This window comes from Hyperolius riggenbachi, chromosome 6 (assembly GCF_040937935.1).
Source record: "Hyperolius riggenbachi isolate aHypRig1 chromosome 6, aHypRig1.pri, whole genome shotgun sequence".
Lineage (NCBI taxonomy): Eukaryota > Metazoa > Chordata > Amphibia > Anura > Hyperoliidae > Hyperolius > Hyperolius riggenbachi.
In genome coordinates this window covers 271,597,292-271,620,952 of record NC_090651.1, presented here as the reverse complement: position 1 = coordinate 271,620,952, position 23,661 = coordinate 271,597,292, and the positions used below count along the sequence as shown (strand labels likewise).

At 44.7% G+C, this 23,661-nt stretch overlaps 1 protein-coding gene across 3 annotated transcripts in view; it reads left to right on the top strand.

Annotated features, from left to right (window-relative positions):
- The window catches only part of KMT2A (lysine methyltransferase 2A), a 151,202-nt gene that overhangs the window by 109,719 nt on the left and 17,822 nt on the right, over positions 1 to 23,661 (top strand). For all 3 annotated transcript variants that reach the window (XM_068240848.1, XM_068240847.1, XM_068240849.1), the window contains exons 25-28: positions 3,782 to 3,948; positions 6,281 to 6,406; positions 11,135 to 15,035; positions 21,631 to 21,711. In XM_068240848.1, coding sequence (XP_068096949.1) covers positions 3,782 to 3,948; positions 6,281 to 6,406; positions 11,135 to 15,035; positions 21,631 to 21,711 — 4,275 coding nt within the window. The remainder of the gene's footprint in view (positions 1 to 3,781; positions 3,949 to 6,280; positions 6,407 to 11,134; positions 15,036 to 21,630; positions 21,712 to 23,661) is intronic.

The following is a 23,661-nucleotide window of genomic DNA, read 5'->3' as shown; positions in this document are numbered from 1 at the left end:
CTGAGGGGCCCTTGTTCCTCTGCACGGCCGTATGTCCGCCCCTGCCTAGTACAGATTCCAAGCTGGCACACAAGTGTATTGTAATCTTACATTGAGTTCAGAAAATTGATGGCTGGGTGCAAATTAAGATAAAAAGCTCGTTTTTAATAAACTTAAATTGTACCAGAGATGATTAAATCTAAAGATTCGATACTTACCTGGGGCTTCCTCCAGGCCCATAAACACGTGTCCCACGCCGTCCTCCTGCAGTGTGCCGTTCAGCGGCAATCTGCACTTGCGCTGCATTTTTAAAATCGCATGCGATTTTTAACTCTCAAAGTCTCAATGAAAATAGTAAAATCGCATAAGTGTGTACAGGTCTTCACGATTTTCATGACTTTTCAAAAGACCTTCCGATTAAAAAAAAGCATGCGATTTTAGAAGTGCAGCAATGTGTACAGGCCCACATTCATAATATGATTTGGTTGTGTAATATGGATAATTAATAGAACATTAGTAGCAAAGAAAATCGTGTCATATTTTTATTTTCAGGTATACAGCTTTTTTTTTTTTTTTTTTTTTTTTTTTTTTTGCATCATTCTCTAATAATAGCAGTTTCTACAATACACTCAGCATTTTAAAGGATTTCACGGAGCAGGCTATGACCCTTTGAACTTTTCTCCGCAGAAAAATAAAAAAGAAACGATGAGAGACAGTTGAGATAAGCGCTTCAAAAAGACAGTGCTGTCCATGACTTTATAAATTCGCTGAGCTCAAAGAACCTCTTTTGCATAGATAACAACTGAAGTTTCTTAACTTTTCCTGTACTGGAAACCATGTGAGACTCATATCTGTGCTAATAATGTTTTATTTCTTAGCTGTACTACACATACAATTCATTATATCATACGTTTATTTTCACCTCAGATTCCCTTTAACCCAGTCCCAAGTAACAACACTGAAGCATCTCTAAAGGAGCTCCATTAGTTGTAACAAGGAAATGTTTTTCTGTTATTATGCTTATCTTTTAAGAGGCCCATACACTGGTCGATTTCAGCCATCGATCGATCGATTCTATAGAATCGATCGATTGATCAGAGATCGATTCTTTTAAAACTACTGATCGATCTATTTGTGGCCAATTTCGATGGATTTAATCTATCTGACAGAATGGAAGATCTAGACCAATCTGCTGCTGCTAGCAGATCGATGGACCATAGAGTTGCATTGGATCTAATGGTCCAATAATGCATTTAGATGGGTTTCCAATAGATTTCATTCTAAAATCTATTGGAAATCTGTTCCTAGTGTTACATAGTTACATAGTTATTTGGGTTGAAAAAAGACATATACGTCCATCGAGTTCAAGCGACAGGTAGACTGGCACACAACAGATTCCTGTTAGATTCGACTTGACAGGTATCTGACTGATATCTATCTGATGGTCGAATCTGCTGCAAATCTATAAGTGTATGGCCACCTTTAGAGTAGAGAGGAAGTTCTGAATACAGAACAGTTTTAAAGGAGTTATCAGGCTATTTAAATGAAAATAAGTGCTACTTACCCGGGGCTTCGTCCAATACTGCCTTCCGGTCCCCGGCGATGACGTCCGGCCGAGCTGGAGGTCGGCCTGTACTGCGCCTGCACGAGCAGCGCTGTCAATCACCGCCACGTGGACCGGAGCGTACTGCGCAGGTGGAGTAGTTCTGCACCTGCGCAGTGTGCTCCGGTCCATGTGTCGGTGATTGACAGCGCCGCTTGCTGCAGCGAGGGACATGCTGGAAGATTGGGAGATTTAGCGCAAACATTCACGAACGCGCGCAATGTGAAAATTCGCGCGAAAACAGCCGTGCTAACAGTTAGCACTCTTTTGTGAATCAAGCCCTATGAGATTGTTTTTGGCCGATTTACTGTCAGATCGATTATTTCCAACATGTCCGATTGGAAAGCAGATCGGACATGTTGGAAATAATCAATCTTGACAGTAAATCGTCCAGAAAATCTCATAGTGTGTACCCAGCATTAATCTGAACCTGTGATTTTGTCAGATAACAAATATACTAATTACCTAGTAAAATCCTGTTTTTCTTCCTCCCCGCTGTACAAATAAGAGTTCTTTTTTGTTACGCTCTCTGACTGCTGAGAATGTGAAGGGGATTCTTCCCATCCAATACTAAACTACAAGTTTTAGTTGAGCTATAGTTTCCCCAATGTACAATAAACATTGTTTGTATTTGTTTTTTCTTAACTGTAAAGAGTTCAGGCTTGTGATTGACACCACAAAGATCAAGTTAGAAAGGTGCAATGTTTTAGCACATCACATAGTGGGGTTGACTTTAGAAGGCCAAACTGGGCAAAAAAATCTGTTTCAATAGAGTTTATAAAAAATGCAGTGAAACGCTATGGGCTATTGATCCCCCACTGCACCTTCCGCCAACCCTGCTGGAGATTTTCCAACCTGTCCAATCAGACTTTTATTAAACTGCACAAAATGGAATAAAATGGAATCAATCAGATATGTTGAAGCAATAGATTACTGGCAGATTCAATCAAAGTGATTGAATAGGTCAGATAGTGCTCAAACAAATCAGTGGTGTATGCACAGCTTTTTGGAGGAGAACATTGGAAACCATCAGAGAACTTGAACCCAATATACAGAAAGAAATTAGCAATGGTGTGCAGACAGAAAGTGTGATACTCGTCTTTCCTAGGAAGGCTGCCTCCAGTCTCCACTGCTCCTCCTCTTTTTTTCTGACCCTTTCCAAATGTATTATTTGTGGCCACTATCCAACAATGCCCACCTTTCCCAGTGTGTTTATAAGGGAATACAGATGGGAGACTCTGTATTCCTCTCACTTCAGTTTCTCTTTAGTGAGCACTTTTGTTTCTTCCACAGCACATTGATTCTCATAAAATGTGTCATACTTAAAGCAGACCTAAACTCAGAAAGTCCTCTCTGCTTTAATAGATACGCAACAGCATAATAACCATAAAATAAAAACATTTCTTTGTTACAGCTGATACAAATCCTGCAATAAATCTGCAGTGTGTCTACTTCCTGCTCTCATGGAAGCAGAGATATTGTAAACATCCTGTGCTTTCAAATGAGCTTATCTTTCTTATTTTCCATGACAGTCAGCTGACTCCAGGGGAGAGATCAAATTTCAACTTGTGATTAGGAACAAATGAGGGGGAATTAGACAGGCTAAACGTTCTAAATACATACAGGGTGCATTTATCTAGGTTTTCCTTCTGTTCTGTGAAAGATTTCAGGTCCACTTTAAATTAGAATCATTTCAGTAGCTGTATACCAGGTGCTGTAGTAAAGTCACAGTTAAAAATTACAGAAAAATGTAGCATACACACACACACACCACACACACACACACACACACACACACACACACACACACCACACACACGCACACACTTACACGCGCACACACACACACACACACACACACACACTTACTTGCACGCACGCACGCACACACACCACACACACCACACACATACACCACACACAGACACCACACACACGCACACACACACACACGCACACACTTACACGCGCACACACACACACCACACACACACACACACACGCGCACACACACCACACACACACCACACACACGCGCACACACACACCACACACACACACGCACACACACACACCACACACACACACACGCGCACACACACACATACTCACCACACACACACACACACACACACACTTTGTTTTTGTTTTGTTTTTCTGCATACTTTACAGAACACGGTTTCTCTTTTCTTTGACTAGATGTTCACGTGTATACTGGAGTACAACAGATGCCCGAAAGCGATGTGTGTATACATGCAAGATTCTGGAGTGTCGGCCGTGGCCCTCTGAGCCTGACATAAACTGCTCTGGCCATCATGAAGAGAACCACACTATTGCTCACAGTCCTCCACACAGTGAAGTGCATGGTGAGACTCCAGGCAGATTTTATAATAATAAAGTGATTGTGTAGTCTTCTTTTTTTATGAATGCAGTGTATTCTTTGTGTTAGGTGCTAGAAAGATAACATTTATATATAACCGATAAAATATATATAACCGATAATATAAAATATGTTTTGTCTGTGTAGCTGTCACTGAAATTTTCATTAATATGATGGCACTGAACCTCTTTCTGTCAGGTTATGAACTAGTACATTTCCTCATCCTTTGTCCTTTCCTGAACGGCAATCAGATTGTGAGTATAGTGTGCAGGCAAGTAGGCAGGGCGACTGGCATCTTTGTATAGGTCCTTGCAATGATTTGCTTTAGAAAAGAATAAAGGAAACCTTGAGAATTCCCCATGAAGGGAATTTACTTGTCCAAAATTTAGAATCAGAAAGATAATAATGAGGTGTACAGATGTTTCTAATAAAGGGCTCAATGAGCGAGTGTACCATGCCATTTGTTATGTTAGATTAGAACAGATCATAAAAGATTTAAAGGAAACCTGAGACAAATGATTTAAAAAGTCTTCTATATACCCGGGGCTTCCTCCAACCCCCTCTGCACTGATCGTTCCCAATGCTGTCATCCTCCGCCTCCTCATTCTCCCGGTAGAAGCCCCGTTCGTTTGGCCAGCCAAGGAGTATGTGCGGGCCAGCCACGTGCACGCACCACGCCACACTCGCGTGGACGGGAGTGACCTGTGCAGTACTACTGTTCAGAAGCAGAATGCTCCCAGCCGTGGGAGCGAGATGGGGGGGAAGGGAGCTTGCATGCGCAGACTAATCCAACTGGCCAAACTTATTGGGCTTCTACCAGGTGAAGGAGGAGGAGGCTGAAGACAACGTGGAAGCAATCTGTGCAGAGGGAGCTGGAGGAAGCTCTCAGGTATGTATAAAACTTTAATTTGTCTCAGGTACACTTTAAATGGGATGAGTTGAGATTGGCAGTATAAATACAGGTAGTCCCTTATTAAAAGGAAACCTGGGACAAATGAAAGAATTTATACGTACCTGGGGCTTCCTCCATCCCCCTTCAGGCCAGTGGCTCCCTGCCGTCCTCCCTGGCTGCCTCAATCCTCTCCCGCCTGTCCCGGTAAAGCCTTCGATCACTGGCTGCGACTAAAGGACTTACCTGCATCAAAAGCCCCCCGCTTTTGATGCAGGTAAGTCCTTTAGTCGCAGCCAGTGATCGATTGAGGCGGCCCGGAAGGGCGGCGAGGGAGCCATCGGCATGCAGGGGGCTGGAGGATGCCCCAGGTACGTATAAATTATTTTTTTTTAATTTGTCTCAGGTACACTTGAACCTGAATCTGTTTTTAAGTCGGAACACTCTGCCTAAAGTGTCCCACTGTGCCACCACCATCTTTATTGCCCCTCTCTGTCCCCCTGTGCCTCCAGTTTACCTCTACTGCCCCCTTCCTGCCCCCCGTACCACCTCCTGTACCCCTGTGTCCACTGTGTTCCTTCTCCTGTCCCAATGTGCCCCCTCTGGGTTTCCACTGCCCTTGTTGTGTCTCCTGTGCCCTCTTTGTTACTTTCCCTCTTTGTGTCATTTTTAAAAACTCCTTTCTTTGTGAATTTTTAAAATCTCCTTTCCTCCATATGAAAATGATATCCTCTTGTCCTTTGCACAGACTTGGGTATTTAAAGCACTTTCTCCAAGCTTTTGTAATTACATTTGGAAGTATTTATGCATGTTAACTGGATATCCTCTAAGTTGTCTCTTTCCAAGCTTAATAAACGCAATAGGTGTAACCTTACTTTGTAAGTGGGACCTTCCATCTTTGATTAATTTGATATCTTGTTTTTGCACCTGTTCTAAAACTCCTGTGTCTCCCCTGTAATGTGGCCTTACAAGGGGACATAAGTACGGTATATTAGTGTCATGTGTTTTTATTTCTCTTTTTATCCATCCCAAAATCTTATTTGCTTTACCTGCTGCTGCTTGGCATTGAATATATTGGCTTAACATATCCATGTGTACTCCCAGTTCCTTCTCCCGATGAGATGTTCCAAGCTGTATCCACTTTAATCAATGTGGTGCTATGCGGTTTGTGCAGCCAAGAAGCATGACCTTACCTTTACGGACAATAAATGTCATCTGCCATTTACCGACACATATAGCCATTCCATCGGTATACTTCTGTAGTATGTCACTAGCCCAGTGAATGTTGATAAATGTATATAATTTTGCATCATCAAATTATTCTCCTAAGGACATAAGGGGCTGTAGACATGATATGAATCGTGGATTCTTTATGGAGGTAGGAAGGAATAAATTCAGTAAATAAAATCTGGTGATGTCCCTTTTCCAGATCCTCTTTCTTGTAATGCAAGTTCCAATTCATTGGCTTCTTCTCAGACACCTGGTGTGAACAGGGTCCGTCACAGATATCCCCATAACCGGCGTTCTCCAGGACCTCGACCACTTCCATCAGCAGGTAATCTTCAGTGTGACTTCCTAATCTAGGAGGTGAACATGATTACAACTGATCTGATGTTAGTATTGACTCATTTATAAAAGAGAGAGAGTTCAATATACAATATTGGAGGGCTTTATTTGATTTGGTGGCTTTCTGTGGCGCATCTACAGGAGAACACTGGCAGTGTACGTACTGCATTGTCAAAGGTAGTAATGTTAATAAAATGTTGAGAAAGGTGGCACTGCCTTCTTCCTCACCTACGACACAAGATGACTATATGCCTTTCATGGTTCTATGCAGCAAGTGCTTAGGTTCCATCCAATCCACATGTGTACTGTGAGGCAGAGCTATTATAGCTTGCACAATATGGTAAATTAAGGGCCATACAGACACTAGTCTCTGTCATCCAGAACAATTGTCCATGATCTTTTCAGATGACAGTGGGCCGAGCAGCCTCTAGTGCATAATTAGTTGAGCTACTTCTACCATCCTGTAGAGGTGGGAGGAGCAGAGGCAGGAGGCTACCTACTGCAATTAGCAAAATAAATCTTAGCTTGCCAATTGCTGTTTACCTGATGCTGGGAATACACTGTTCGTTTTTGAGCCATTTAGATGGCTCGATAGATAATATCCGACATGTCAGATCTCCTGCTCGATTATTTCGCTGCTCGATTTGTGATAGCAGTGAATGGAAAAAGATAAGAAAAATTAGCGAAAGATAAGAGAATCGAGCGGTGAAACGATCGAAAGGGAGAATCGAGCTGCAAAAACGAGTCGTGTATGCCCAGCATGAGACACATTGGGAAGTGAATTTTGGTAGAAATTATAAAGTATAATTGTTTTGGCCTGCTAAAGTCTGAGCAATGGTCCATAGAGAGGGTGACTGGTAGGAGGAAAGTCTAGGGGGAAAGATGATACTGTTTGGAAAGGAGGAGAAGGAGGTAAGGAGGGAGTTGCGTATAGCTTGTAGCTGCATGTTTTGGCTCTTTCATACAAACACAACACAGGCACAAAACCATGCACACAAATACATACACTCAGACATAAACTCCATACACTCACCTCTGGAACAGGTACATTCATATACATGCATCAAGAAGTACAGACACAACACAAGCATAGTGAGATCACAAAAAATGCCCTAAAGTACACCCCAGGCAAAGACAAAAGGCAAAAATTGAATTTCCACATCTAATTTGTTTTTAATTGAATAGTAAACAAATGGAACTTCAGGTTCTTTCCCAATTAAGGAGACACCTTTTTCCTGTCTTTCACACTCATCTGTTCAGTATCCACATAAAGTATGCCAGCCATTTGAAAATATTGTATAACAATACGTGTTCAGTAGTGTTCACAACAGCATAGCATCCTGCATGGACAATTACCCATGTGCATAAAATGTCAATCAAGCTCCTCCATCTGCTTATGTGACTGTGGTTTAATTTTGTATGCTTATGATCAGCTGGTTTCTCAGTATCAAATAAGTGACGGCTGGTGCTCACCCATTTTCTAATCCTTTCATCTGACTCGCATCCACCTCCTAATCCCCTCACTTGTCAAATTTCTGCCCGCATTCTTACCCGCTCCCTTGCTAAATGCCCATCTATCTCCTAATCCCCTGATTTGCCTAATGCTCACTGACTGCCTTATGCCAACCTAGCTCTTAAGGTAGCCATACATTTGGCAATGATGAGCAGATTTGACCAAGAGACAAATCTCTCTCTAATCGAATCTGATTAGAGAGAGATCTGTTGGCTGCCCATACACCGCAGGCCGATTCCTGATGAGTTTCAGCATGAAATTGATCAGGAATCGGCCTTGTGAAGCCGCATCTGAACGCCTCGCCGACCCGATGCTGCCCCCCCCCTATGTTTAATGTTCCCCTTGGTGCCCAGTGCAAGCGATATATAACCTGTTCACGGCCTCTGCTTGCTCTGAGCTCCCTATGCTCTAGACACACGTGCCCCCACGTGGTTGCCTAGTAAGGGCGATTGTGTGATGTCTGACGCCACACACACACACGCCCGTATATGGAGAGCAGAGGGAACCTGGAGAAAGCGGAGGCCGCGGACAGGTAATGTATCGCTTGCAGTGGGAACCAGGGGGGACATAAAACATTAGGGGGGTACAGTGCGGGGGGTTTCGTCGTGCTTGACGCTCTTCCCGATATCGCTCGCCGTTAGTGCCGAGCACCCGATAAAGCAATTCGCCCTACATCTTGCAGCATGTCCAATCGCTGCATACGACCAATTTCAGCCTGAAAGTGATTGCATTGTCGTTCGGGCATGTGCTTGGTGGCACCGATTTTCTTCCGATTATAATAATAGAATCGGATGGTCGTAATTATCTTACCTGCCTAATGCCCATCTCCTGTCTTGTATCATCTCTTGACTTTCCACCGAATTCCTTCATTTCCATGATACTGACCTACTACATAATCCCCTAATATGCCACCTCACCAGTTTATGATGCCCACATCAGCATGCTGTTTTTCATACAAAGGATCATGCTGCAATGAAAGCCTTATCATAAAGCACACCCAGTATAAACATAAGCCTTCACGTCTTCCTAGGACCAGCACCAACATAAAGCCTTACTGACCTTAGAGGGATATGGAGGTTGCCACATTTCTTTCCTTTTAAACAGAGCAAATTGCCTGGCTGCCCTGCTGATGCTCTTCCTCTGATACTTTTAGTCACAGACCCCAAACAAGCATACAGATCATCTGCTTAACTTAAAGGAAAACTTAAGGCAACTATAAAAAATGAGATTTACTCACCTGGGGCTCCCCTCAGCCCCCAGCAGCCGATCGGTGCCCTCGCAGCCCCGCTCAGATGCTCCTGCACCCGCCGGCGAACACTTCCGGTTTGGCCGTCACCGGCCGACAGGCATGGGAACGCGAGTGATTCTTCGCGTTCCCAGCCTGTATATCGCCCCCTATGCTGCTATTGCGGCCATCTGAGCGGGGCTGCGAGGGCACCGATCGGCTGCTGGGGGCTGAGGGGAGCCCCAGGTGAGTAAATCTCATTTTTTATAGTTGCCTTAAGTTTTCCTTTAAAGTGAACCTAAACTGAGAAGGATATGGATTTTTCCTTTTAAAATAATACCAGTTGCCTGACTCTCCTGCTGATCCTGTGTCACTAATACTTTTAGCCACAGCCCCTGAACAAGCATGCACATCAGGTGCTCTGACTGAAGTCAGACTGGATTAGCTGCATGCTTGTTTCAGGTGTGTAATTCAGCCACTACTGCAGCCAAAGAGATCAGCAAGACTGCCAGGCAACTGGTATTGTTTTAAAGCAGGCGTGTTGAACTCACATACAAAGTGGGCTGAATTTGAGCTCTGGGACCAAGTCGTGGGCTGACCTCAATGTCTAGTGGCCACCTCTCTCCCTTATAAAGTTCCCTGGTGTCTAATAGCCCCCTCCCTCTCCTATACCTATCCCTGGTATTTAGTGCTACCCCCCCCCATTTCTCCCCTGGTGATCTAGGGCTTACCCTCCAATATGGCTTCTCTAGTGGTCTAGAGTGGGCCAAACATAATGCAAAGTGGGGAAACCACCTGAGGGTCAAATCTGATGGCTCAGAGGGACAGATTTGGTCCATGGGCCGGAGTTTGACGTGTATGTTTTAAAGAGACACTTAAGCCAGAAAAAAAAAATTGCGGTCCGCAATAGCGCTAATTACAGTCGGTAATGCAGAAAAAGCTACGCGTGGCCAGTCCTGACGGGCCTGTCGGCAAAAACGAAACTAGCTAGCAGCGGGGGACCAAAGGATTAGTGAGTGACTGCGAGGGCACAGGACTGCTGCAAGGGGCTGGTAGAAGCCCCAGGTGAGTAAAACTCATTTTTTTTTCTGGCTTAAGGTTCACTTTAAAGGAAACATCCACACCCCTCTCAGTTTAGGTGCACTTTTAAGTTCGACTACATTTGCCGCATGCTTGTTTCAGGTGTGGGATTCAGATACTACTGCTTCATGACAGGATGCCAGGCAACTGGTATTGTTTAAAAGGAAATAAAAATGGCAGCCTTCATATCCCCCTCAGGTCATTTGTCCTTTAGCGCCCACACCTTACTTATCTCCTCCTGTGTATACATGACCAACCCACACTTAACTCACCCGCTGCCTGCATCTTCACCCTGTACTTTATCCCTTCTCCTACTAAGCATGTCTGGCTTAATCTGTGCTGTACTCAGTGTACACAAATTTTCAGTGTTTAAGTGTGCCTTATACAGTAGCCATACATCTAGCGATTACACAATGAACTTTAATGGGCAATCAACTTCAGCGTAGTTTATTGAAAGTTGATCAAGTAGTGGCCCACATACTACAAGCGATATCCTATGCGATTCTCCATTAATCAATCTGAACGATTTGCCTCCATGCTCTTAATGCAAAAAATCGATTCTTGTGGAATCGACCAATATTTTTCATCCTACTTGATCCACTAAGTTGGTCGATTCAACATGATATCGGCCACTTTTTATTGATCAGGTGTACTGGAACGCACTTGATTCTCTCTCTGTTCGATAAAATGATGACGTTCAATAATTGCTCGTACAGCAAATTTGCTAGATGTATGGCCACCTATAGTTTTTTATATGTCAATCTTTTCTGTGCCTCATTGTAGTTTTTTTATGCAATAAACACACTTTATACATACATATACACTTTAAGTATTCAATATCTTAAAATCAAAGCTGTGTTGTTGTTTTTTGTCATTCAGTGTCTTGTGTCTACTTTCAGGTTTCCCTGTTACACATGAAATTGTGACTGTTGGAGATCCTCTGCTGTCTTCTGGCCTTCGTAGCATTGGCTCACGTCGGCATAGTGTCTTTTCCATATCATCACAGATTCAAAAGCCACGCTTGATATCTTCATCTCAGACTGACAGTGCAAAGCCTGTTCTATTTCCAGCAGATGCAGTTGCTACGACAGATCACAGATCCAGCAATATAGACTCGGGAGGAGAAATTTCAACTGTAGCGTTTCCAGTCAGCTCACAAAGCAATGGCCACATCATTTCTGTTTCCAAAGGGGACAAACAGTTGGAAACAAGACAAGCTAACTCTTCAGAGTCTCTTGAAAGGGTGTCCGTTCCTAAAACTGAAAAGACAAAAGTTTCTGCTCAGAGGAATTCTGATTCTGTTTCCAACCAGGCAAGCCCTAAAAGACCTACTCAGATACAAGATACAGCTACCCCAGACAGCAACACAGTTAAATCTGGTCCAGGTAAAGATGGTTCAACATTTGCACTAATCTCCAAATCTACGTCTGCTTCTCAGCAACACAAGGCAGTAAAAAGGGAAAACGATCAACATATAGCACTTCCTCTGACAGAGAAAACTCTACCATCTGAAGACAGTAAAGAGCCTCATATGTCCTTTTCTGTGACCAAAGAAAGACGGTCAAAGTCGAGGAAACAGACATTAGATAATGTCCAAGAAAAACATACTGACAAACAGATTACTGGTCCTGAAAATGCTTCATCTGAAAGCCAAATAAAAAAGGATACTAATGGAAAACATTTGATGTTAGAGACGATCAGTTTCAAAGGGCATTCTCCTAATATAAACACAGAGAAGAATGTGCACAGTGGTGTTGCTTCACAGTTAGAGCCAGCAAATGGTGCTAACTCCAGTGAAAGGAATTTAGACAAACAAGCTTTGAGTCCATACCAGGTAACCGAGCTGCCAGAATCTACACATCCCCCAAAGAGTCCTCAAGGTCCAGTTCTCACAAACCATTCAAGTTCGAACACACACTCAGATTCCCAGACGGTTGTTGCTTACCCACATGACTCCAACCTAATTCTCCAAGATGGAAGTAAAACACAAGAAGGCAACTCATATAAAAGGCGGTACCCAAGGAGGAGTGCAAGGGCTCGTTCTAACATGTTCTTTGGCTTAACACCTCTTTATGGAGTACGCTCGTATGGTGAGGAAGATCTTCCATTTTGCAGCAGCACTTCAGGCAAGAAGCGAGGAAAAAGATCAGCTGAGGGCCAAGTAGATGGTGCTGATGACTTAAGTTCATCTGAAGACGATGATATGTATTATTATAACTTCTCTAGGACTGTAGTTTCTGCCTCTGCAGATGAAAGATTGACTGTGCGGTCCCTGTACAGAAAAGATGGAGATCGCCACAGAATAGCCCAACTTGATGGTGTAGATGATGGGACAGAAAGTGATGCCAGCATCAGTACTACTACAGGAAAGTCTAGTCATTCTGGGAAAAGAGCAAGTAAACAAAATGGAGCCGGAAAGTCAGTTGCTTCAGAAGAACAACTGCAAAAAGTTCATGCTGATAAGAGCAGGAAAAGTTCTGACTCCAAAATGGACACTTGTCATTCCCTTAAGCAGGATTCATTAGAGCCACAGTTAAGCTTAGAGACATCTCGACGAAGCCATAGTGGAGCTGACAAAAATCTCTTGGACACATTTAACTCAGAGCTGCTGAAATCTGACTCTGACAATAACAATAGTGATGACTGTGGAAATATTCTTCCTATTGACATTATGGACTTTGTGCTGAAGAATACACCATCCATGCAAGCGCTAGGAGAAAGTCCAGAGTCCTCTTCCTCAGAATTACTTACACTAGGTGATGGCCTAGGGCTAGATAACAATCGTGGGAAGGATATGGGCTTGTTTGAGGTATTCTCACAGCAGCTTCCCTCATCTGAGCCAGTGGATGGAACTGTTCCATCAGCTATGTCTGCAGAGGAGCTACTACCATTAGAGCTACCTTCTGATCTTTCTGTTCTGACTACACGAAGCCCAGCTCTTCCTAATCAAAACCATAATAGATTAGGGGTAATTCCCGAATCGCAGTTATCTCCTACTGAACGTTCCTTACTGTCTCTGCCAACATCAGAAACTAGTGAAAAAAGAGTAACAGTTACAGAAAAGCCTGTGGCACCTGGTGAGCAAGATTCATCTTTGTTAGCTCAGAGTGTGGAAGGGACAACAGAAGGTCACATAACTGCAGATAGATATATTTCAGGACATATGGAAACAGAACACCTTTCCAGTCCACCTTGTGGACAGGTGGATCATACAGTGAATCAGGAGCTAAGGCGAAATAGTGGTACCCCTAACTTGCAGGTTCCAGTGTCTCCCACTGTGCCTGTTCAAACCCAAAAATATATCCCAAGCACACCCGAAAGCCCAGGCACATCTCAATTGTCATGCGGTGCTATACAGAGCGCACCTACTCATATCAAATCTACAGCTGAAAAGTTAGTCGTGTTAAATCAGAACATGCAACCCCTGTATGTCCTACAGCCATTGACAGGTACTGTTACACAAAAAATACAGTTAACACAATCTGTACCGCCAAGTTCAAGTCGTATGGATGGAGATGTACCAGTGCTAGGTCCTGTAGGAGGAGGACTCACTTTAACTACCAATTTGAATCCCCCAACTTCAGCATTTCCACCTGTCAACAAAGGTCTTCTTTCAGTGCCTCACCATCCACACCTCCAGCCTTTTCCTGCTTCCTCACAGACTGCATTCTTACCTGGTCTTACCAGTCAGCCTCCGGGCCTTCTTATTGGTGTGCAGCCAACAACTGAGTCCCAGCACCTAGTAGCAGAATCCAGTCAAAGAACAGAACTGGGTTGTTCTTCAAACTCCTCATCTTCTGGCGTGAATAAAAAGAGACCGATTTCTCGTTTAAATACTAAGAAAAACAAAAAGTTAGCACCTTCTGTTAGTCCAGGCTTGAGGCATGGTCCTGAGGTGATTTCCAATATGACACTTATTAATTTTTCTGCTCCACAGATTGGTGGTAGTTTTCCAAGCCACCCTAGTTTGATTGACCTAGGCAGCCTTGGAAACACAGCACCCCATCGTAATATACCTAATATTATTAAGAGATCCAAGTCTGGAGTCATGTACTTTGACCAGACACCCCTGCTTCCGCAAAGTGGGGGAGTTTCCAGCTCTGGAGAAACTGTGCCTAACGTTATTGGTTTAGATCCTGCACAACTTACTTGTAAAGTACCAGCTATTGCTACTGGCTCACCAGTTCTTAATGTTGTATCCATGCAGACAACAGCCGCAACTCCTCCAGTCAGTGGTCACGTCACGCTGACCAGTCCAGGAATTTTGGGCTCTTCTGAAATTGGACCAATAAGTAACTTCCTGATAAAGACTAGTCCACAAAGTTTAGGCATGCAGGACAATCATATGACTCTTCCGCCTGCATCTGGGATTTTCTCTCAAGGGCCTACAGCAGGTGCTCTAGCAACAACTTCTAGCATATGTGTAGTGCCTACTTCTCAGTCTGTGGGCATGACACTTGCCCAGACAGTAAATGAAACTGACTGCTTATTTCCAGTCCCTCATAACATGAATAGACTCATAAGGCCTTCTATCCTACCTGACCTTTCTGGTAAATCAGCTCAGGCACGTTCTGACGCAGATGGCAGAATAGTAAAATCAAGCCCTGCTTCCGCAGCTGCTAGCTTACTTAGAACGTCTTCAGCTTCGACACAGAAGACAAAAAGCAAAGGCAAGAGACAAACTACTGTTGCAGACAAGATAAACAAGAAAAAAATCAAGACTTCACACTCCAGCCAGAGCCCAGCTACAGTGCAGGAGGAAATTAAGGGTGGCAAACCATCTGGTTTAGTCTCTGCAGGGTATGTTATGCTTATTTACTGTCACATGGTATTGTTTTTAAGTATCTTGTTAGGCTAATAGTTTTTATTTTTACCAATAAGTTTTATGTGTATGTGCCTTTCCACTCTTCTTGTCTTATCTAAACTTTGGATAAAATAAAATTGGTTTTAATGCATATGTCATCCGAAACACTTAGTAGTTGCAACTTGTAGTAGGTGCTAAGCAGTTGCTACTACTGCTACAGCAGCTAGTTAATGCTGTTGTAGTGTGTCAGTTGTTAGCAACTTCAGTTGATAACATTAGTAGCAAGTGCTTAGTATCCTAAAGGACTTCCTAAGCGAGGGAGGATGAAAACCTGTTTACTCACCTGGGGCTTCTTCCATCCCCTGCCGCAGCCCCGGCCCTCCTCCGGTTTCCTTGCTGGCCGCCTGAAATGATTGTGACCTGCCAGCGGGGTTAGCTCTTGTGCGTCTGCACGTCATCTGACGCATACTGCGCCTACACACAACTACGGCACAGTACGCGCCAGATGATGTGGACATGAGTGCAGGCGCAGAAGAGTCAACCTCGCCGGTGAATCGCGATCATTAGGGGTGACCAGTGGGGACAAGGGGCGAAGACCGGTGCTGCGGCGAGGGACTGAGACAGCTGCTAGAGGCTAGAAGAAGCCCCAGGTAAGTAACAATAGATTGTTCGTCGCCTCGGAACTGCAACTCGTAGATCTCTTGTGCGACATGGCAGTTTCAAGAAATGATCCCTCCATTGCTGCTGGTTTCTTCTTGCTAGTCCTTTAGTTGAATAAATTCCCCATTAACCTCTGAAAAGCCAATAATGATGGGTGGACTCTGAACCTTCCAGTCTGAAGACATGTGAAAGGGAAAAATAGCTTAGGATCAAGTGTGATAGAATGCGAAACCGGGTTGGAACCTTTTTTTTTTTGGGGGGGGGGGGGGGATTTTTTCCCTCATTTCCTGTCCTTTACACTCCATGGACCTCAATAACTTTAATATGATCACTGGTGGTCTCATTTCACAAAAAAATGATTTATTTGTTGCTGGAAGCTCAACATCAGTTTAAAGACCAATATACTATGCATACTCAAATATAGACTGAGGGACTTAATTTTTCTTTCTGACACCAGAGAAATTATTTGACTCAACTAGAAACCCAGGCTGCTTTTTTCACATTCCCATATCGGCCCCCTTCATAACCCCTATGCAGTGTTCCCTGGTGTCTAGTGGCCGCCCTTCCTTCCCCATACATTGTACCTGGTTTTTAGTGGGCCTCCCATCCCTATACATCATTAGCTGGTGTCTAGTTGTCTCCGCTCCCTCTCTCGTAGAGTTTTCCCTGGTGTCTAGTGGCCGCTCCCCCCCGCATCCCCGAATTGCAGAGAACAGGCAATGAGAGTGCCTCTCACCTGATCTGGGGCTGCGCACACTGCGCCTCGACACTCATGTCTTCCTTCACATTCAGCCTCTGGTATTTGAACTGTGCAATCTAGGAAGAAGAGAGTGAGTTCAAACACTAGCCGAATGCGTGGATGAAGACATAGAGGAGTCGCGGTGCAGTACATCCATCCCTTGATCAGGTGAGATGCTTTTCCACCACCTCAGCTGTAGGTAGTCTGCAATTAAGCCATGCGGGAAGGGAGGACAGCCACTAGACAACACGGGACACTCTAAGGGAGAGGACGGGGAGACCACTAAACACCAGTTTTTCTATCCATAGGCAGAGGGGGATCCAGTAGATTCCTGGTATGACTTCAATATAAACAATATGGAGTGCAGTCTTGCGCGATCAGTGTACAAATGCAGGCGATGTTGTATTCACCACCTCATGCAGCTCCTCAGCCTGGCTGTTAGGCGATCTTTGGGCAGGAGAAACAAAGAGAAAGGCGAACGTTCCAATCGTAAAATGTGTCAGTTTTATTCACAACACAGAACAACATTGCACTGACTAGAAACCTGAAGTTTTATAAGCATCTCGTGAGCCGAAAGCCCTTCCATCACAGCGTGCGTGCTGTCTCGAACCCCTGAGGCCAGCGGAATGAGGGGAGCGAGCAATCACCCTGGTATCCGCATACCACGGATTGCTCTATGCGGTTCAGTGCATCCAAACCTTCGTAAGGTCCTCTCCGTTGTTTCTCCATGACCTGAGTATAAGCCAAGAATGCCTAAGCCGGTTTTTAGTCGTGTTTTTAGTCTTGAATCAAACTTGTGATGTTGTGTTAAGAGCTGCCTTAGTGGTCACACATTTTAAAAACAGGGCAGCAGGCACGTGCAGGAAGCAGTCCTCATTCCCACCGCTTCCCCTGGTCTCCTCTAAAGGTCCTGCAGTTACTTCCTGGTCGGGGACTAGTGCGCAGGTGCTGTCCCGGCGTAGTGTAAATGTGCAGAGGGCTCCCGGCCGTCAAGGACGTGCTCTGGCTTTTGAAAGTTGTGTCTGCTAAGGTATCCTTTAATCCAGGGGCGGTGCTAGGATCCTGAGAGATCCGAGGCACTTTTGGGCACTCCAGCCAGGAAATGGGTCTAACCATGCACCAGAATATGGGTGTGGTTGTGGGTGGAACCACATTTACATGAACTTAACAGCGGTCTAAGTAGGCCTGCTCAGCAAAATGTTGGATGAAGCCCCCTCTTAATAAACATAAAAAATTTGTAACATATCACATAAATAGCGTCACTTAAACATACCTAGGCAGAGTTACCTGGCTTCTCTGCTGCCTGATCTGGCTTTCTGCTGAACAGGCTGGTCTGCTGCCAGGTTGTCTGGCAGTCTCCCCAAAGCATTCCATGACCTTCTAGTGGACCCCCTCCGGTGCTTCCATGGGCCTCCCATTGAGGCACCCCAACTCCCAGCTTGCCCCCATAGAAGAGCCACAGCTCGGAGCACGGTGGCGTAGTGGTTAGCTCTCTCGCCTTGCAGCGCTGGGTCCCTGGTTCGAATCCCAGCCAGGGCACTATCTGCAAAGAGTTTGTATGTTCTCTCCGTGTCTGCGTGGGTTTCCTCCGGGCACTCCGGTTTCCTCCCACATTCCAAAAACATATGGATAAGTTAATTGGCTCCCCCTAAAAATTGGCCCTAGACTACAGTACTTACACTACATAATATAGACATATGGCAATGGTAGGGATTATATTGTGAGCTCCTTTGAGGGACAGTTAGTGACTAGATCTATATATACACTGTACAGCGCTGCGTAATATGTCGGCGCTGTATAAATAATAATAATAATAATGCCCACATAAAGGCACCACAGTACCTGGGATGCCCCAATAGCACTCAGTATACCCCGATTAATACACCACAGCTCCCAGCATGCCCTCCACAGCTGACTCTGCCTGGGGACATCCGGGGCACCCCAGAATAGATCCAGGGCTCGTGCCACTGATCTTTGGGGCTAGCAACACCCCTGCTTTAATCCATCAGAAAGGTTAGTACTGAAAGCGTATATCGCTGTAAGGGGCATATTAAACGGTTGTTAAGTATCTCTTCACAGCAACACCTGTTAAGGTAATAATATCTGTGTGGCTACCATTTTATTAGTTTATAATGACAACAGTCTGTTACTACTGCTTAATAGTGATTGTCATGTCTAAGAGAACTCATGGGGAAGCATTTGATCAGTTTGTTCAGGTGATAGATATGTAAGTCTCTGATTTGCTAGTCCCGATCATGTGCCAAAGCAAAATGTGATCCCAGCAAATCAAAGCTTTGCAAATCTTTTAGCTGATTAAACAAATCACATCCTTCTCCACGAGTTTTCCTAGACATGACCAAGGGCGTAGGGCCCGTGGTCGCAGCGGTCGCCTTGGCGACCGGGCCCGGCTCCTGAGGAGGCGGGGGAGGGGCCCGGGGGGCCCATCTCTGTTTGGAGGGCCATGCGGCCCGTGTGCGCTGGTAGGGGGGAGCCGCAGCCGCGGGGAGGGCAGCCCGACCTCTCCCTCCCTTCCTCTCCCCGGGGCCCCCCCCCCTCAGATGCAGAGTGAGCGGCTCACAGAAGCGCTGTAGGCAGAACTCACCTCCCTGCGTTCCACTCGCCGCTGATCTCCTCTCTGGCTGGCTCTGCATAGATGCTGTTACACACGCAGTTTCCGGCTAAACAGGAAGCTGCGTGTGTAACAGCATCTATGCAGAGCCAGCCAGAGAGGAGATCAGCGGCGATTGGAACCAGGGACGGAGGTGAGTTCTGCCTACAGCGCTTCCGTGAGCCGCTCACTCTGCATCTGAGGGGGGGGCCCCGGGGAGAGGAAGGAAGGGAGGGAGAGGTCGGGCTGCCCTCCCTGCGGCTGCGGCCCCCCCTCCATTATGGGGACGGGGCACCTACCTACCTGCCCTATCCTGGGGGGCAGCTACCTAATCTATCCTGGGGGGCAGCTACCTAATCTATCCTGGGGGGGCAGCTACCTAATCTAACCTATACTGGGGGGCACCTACCTAATCTAATCTATCCTGGGGGGCAGCTACCTAATCTATCCTGGGGGGCAGCTACCTAATCTATCCTGGGGGGCAGCTACCTAATCTATCCTGGGGGGGCAGCTACCTAATCTAACCTAATCCTGGGGGGCAGCTACCTAATCTATCCTGGGGGGCAGCTACCTAATCTATCCTGGGGGGCACCTACCTAATCTAACCTATACTGGGGGGCACCTACCTAATCTATCCTGGGGGGCAGCTACCTAATCTATCCTGGGGGGCAGCTACCTAATCTAACCTAATCCTGGGGGGCAGCTACCTAATCTATCCTGTGGGGCAGCTACCTAATCTATCCTGGGGGGCACCTACCTAATCTATCCTATACTGGGGGGCACCTACCTAATCTATACTGGGGGGCAGCTACCTAATCTATCCTGGGGGGCAGCTACCTAATCTATCCTGGGGGGCAGCTACCTAATCTATCCTGGGGGGGCAGCTACCTAATCTATCCTGGGGGCACCTACCTAATCTATACTGGGGGGCAGCTACCTAATCTAACCTATACTGGGGGGCACCTACCTAATCTATCCTGGGGGGCAGCTACCTAATCTATCCTGGCGGGCAGCTACCTAATCTATCCTGGGGGGCAGCTACCTAATCTAACCTAATCCTGGGGGGCAGCTACCTAATCTATCCTGGGGGGCAGCTACCTAATCTATCCTGGGGGGCAGCTACCTAATCTAACCTATACTGGGGGGCACCTACCTAATCTATCCTGGGGGCAGCTACCTAATCTATCCTGGGGGGCAGCTACCTAATCTAACCTATACTGGGGGGCACCTACCTAATCTAACCTATACTGGGGGGCACCTACCTAATCTAACCTATACTGGGGGGCACCGACCTAATCTAATTTATACTGGGGGGCACCTACCTATCTAACCTATACTGGGGGCACTTACTTATCTAATCTGTATTGGGGGCACCTAGCTAGCCTATACAGGTGGCAACTAAACTGGCTACCTGGAGGGGCTCAGTGTTGATGATACTGGCAGATGCTGTTTACTCCTATCTGTTATTGCCTGATGAAGCGGGTTTGTATCCCGTGAAACGCGTTGCACTTTATTTGGAGTATCCAATAAAATTGTTTTGACTGAAAATCCACAGTCGTGTGTTCTGCTTGGAGGGGGTGAGTCCACCACTGCCTCCTCTATTACCAAAATGGGTTTTTAAGTTCTTTTAGTGTTTTTTATCCTATTGGCGCCTCTGTTATCCTATTATCTACATCAAGTCCACCCTTGGTGGAGGGTTGTACCCTTCCTTCTTCAACTACAGAGAGCGACTTTTTAATCCTGAGTGGGGTCAGGACAATCTCCCCACCTGCTTTGACAGTGGTTGCCTACTTGGTAACCCTGGTTTGTGAGTATTAAATTAATATTATTACTCTATCAATTATACCTTACCAGTGCATACTACACTATATTGGGCTCTTGGTGTTCTCTCTTTTTCTTTACCTATATTGGAGGCACCTACCTAACTAACCTATACTGGGGGCACCTACCTATCTAACCTACGCTGGGGGCAACTATTCTGGCTACCTATATTAGAGGCACCCACCTAGCTAACCTTTACCTGGGGGCACCTATCTATCTAACTTATACCGGCGGCGCCTGCCTATCTTACCTATACCGGTGGCAACTATACTGGCTTACCTATGCCTGGCTACCTATACTGGGGGGACCTATAGCTGGCTATAGGGATTTTGATATGTGTGTGCGTCCGTCGGGAGTTGCCGGGGGAGGGGGGGCTGTTGTTGCCGGGGGGGAGGCCCACATCCAGATTCCGCATCGGGTCCCAGAGGTTTGTAGCTACGCCACTGGACATGACCATCACTATTGCTTAGTTTTTGAGGTAAAAAACAAACAACAAGGGTACCCTCACCCCTCATCTTTTATCACCCAACTTAGGAGCTTAGGGATCTTGGTGAAAATACTTTTAATGAACTACTTTACATCGCTTGTGCTTGGGAAAATGAAATCATTACATAATACATTACTGTAAGGTCTTTATTATGAGGGAAACGTGGCAGCCAGAGAAATCCAATTACAAATGATATGCATATCTCAATAAAGCATTGTGATAGCTTTTTGAACCTACATTTATATAAATAAAATGTGTTTTTTGTTTTTGTTTTAGTACCGTCTTATCAGGAAATGATGGCTGTAATGTGAAAATCGCTGCACCACCACAAGCTACTGAGACAGAGAAAATATCAGGGTGAGTGTTGGTGGGTGCACAAATGAGAACTTACAGGTACTCGTATACATTTCTTGAAGAAACTTTAACTGAGAGGTATACAGTATAAAATATTCCATTGCTGATAGTGTGGCATCTGTGGTTTCTGATCCATGCTCCTGGGATAAGAGCAGCTACACAAGTGCAGTCTAAACACATCATTGTCAAATGCAATATTTTGGCTTAGTACACGACTTATTCTCTGATAGGATGCAGTTAATTATGCATAGACCATGATTCTGCATACATCAAGAGCAATGATCGCTCCATTGAAATAGTGAAAATAGCATGTGCCTACATATTTACCTATTCAACCCTAGGCTTAAAACTAAAATACAAATGATAGCATGCAGCTGTACAGTACAATGCACAGCAAACTTTTTTTCTTTTAACCTATTCCCTGCCCCTTTTTTGTACGCTTTAACCATCCATATTTTTTTTTTTCATTTTGGTTTAGGTTCCCTTTAATGCTGGGAAAACACAGTTCGTTTTTGCCATGCATTTCTCCTCTCAATTGTTTTTGCCGCTCAATTTTGCAGCCGATTCTCTTCTCTTCCGCTCGTATTTCTTATCTTTTTCCATTCAGTTCTATCAGAAATCAAGTGGGGACAGAATCGAAAAGGGAGATTGGACATGTCGGAAATTATCTATCGAACCATCACCGCAAAAACTAACCGTGTATTCCCAGCATAAGAGATTATACTGTAAGAGGTTTTCCTCCTAATCTGGTGCTCAAAAGGTTGTTGGTGCTACATAGCCACCCCCACTCAGTTAAATAGGCTTATGCCTGACTCATTTATTATAAAAGGGGGAAAAAACACACATACACATTATTAAAAAAAAAAAAAAATTAAAACTCTTAGGTTTTTTTAATCCACAGTGTGAAAAGTACAGTAGATGTAAAAGTGTATAACGCCCCTATTGAGGCGCCAGATTTTTCCGATATAAATAAAGGAGACCACAAAAAAATTATTTTAAAGCTTTACCCATCTTTTATCTTTTAAGCGCCTCACTCTAGTTATTTCGTGGGAGATGACATATACTCGCAGTCTATGTGGTCACATGAACAGGTGACCTTGGGCTATACAGCAATTGGTAGAAGTCCTCTGCTATGTCTCCTGCCTCCTTTCACTGCCCTCTAGTACACAGTTTTACACAGTTTTTCTCTGCCTCCTACTTTAGTTTTATTGCTGTAGTTTTTGTACTGTGACTTGGGCCTAATAATAGTTATAATACCACACGTGACTGTGCAAAATCGTGCCCATTTTTTTGTTTTCATTCAGAAAGTCAGAAGCAGAAAGTCTTCAGAATCATTTTTTTTTTTAAACGCCAAAGAAGCTGGAAAACAGAGAACTGAAGAAACAGGGAAAAAATTGGGAGCTGCCCATCAATTTTTAACAAGTGTGGGCCCTGCCTAACAGTTGACTAGAATGCTCAATAGCAAGAAAATAAGAATATTTTCAGCAGCTGGGGTTTATTAATATATGTTTCCACAGTAGGACAATGCATGCCACTACCATCATTAATTTGCTACTAATTACAGTAAGTAATCCTTCACCACTGCCCGCTATGTTCCAATACAGGTGAAACTCGAAAAATGAGAATATTGTGCAATAGTCCATTCATTTCAGTACAGTAATTCAACTTAAAAGGTGAAACTAATATATGAAATAGGAACCCTTTTCAGGTATTTTGGATTAATTAGCTGATTCGATTCTTATACTTTGAGCCCAGAATATTGAACCTTTTCACAATATCCTAATGGTCTGAGATTTTGGGGTCCTCATAAACTGTAAGCCATAATAATCAACATTATAACAAATAATGGCTTGATATATCTCGCTTTGCATGTAATGAGTTTATTTTATATGTTAGTTTCACCCTTTAACGTGAATTACTGAAATAAATTGATTTTTGCCCCATATTCTAATT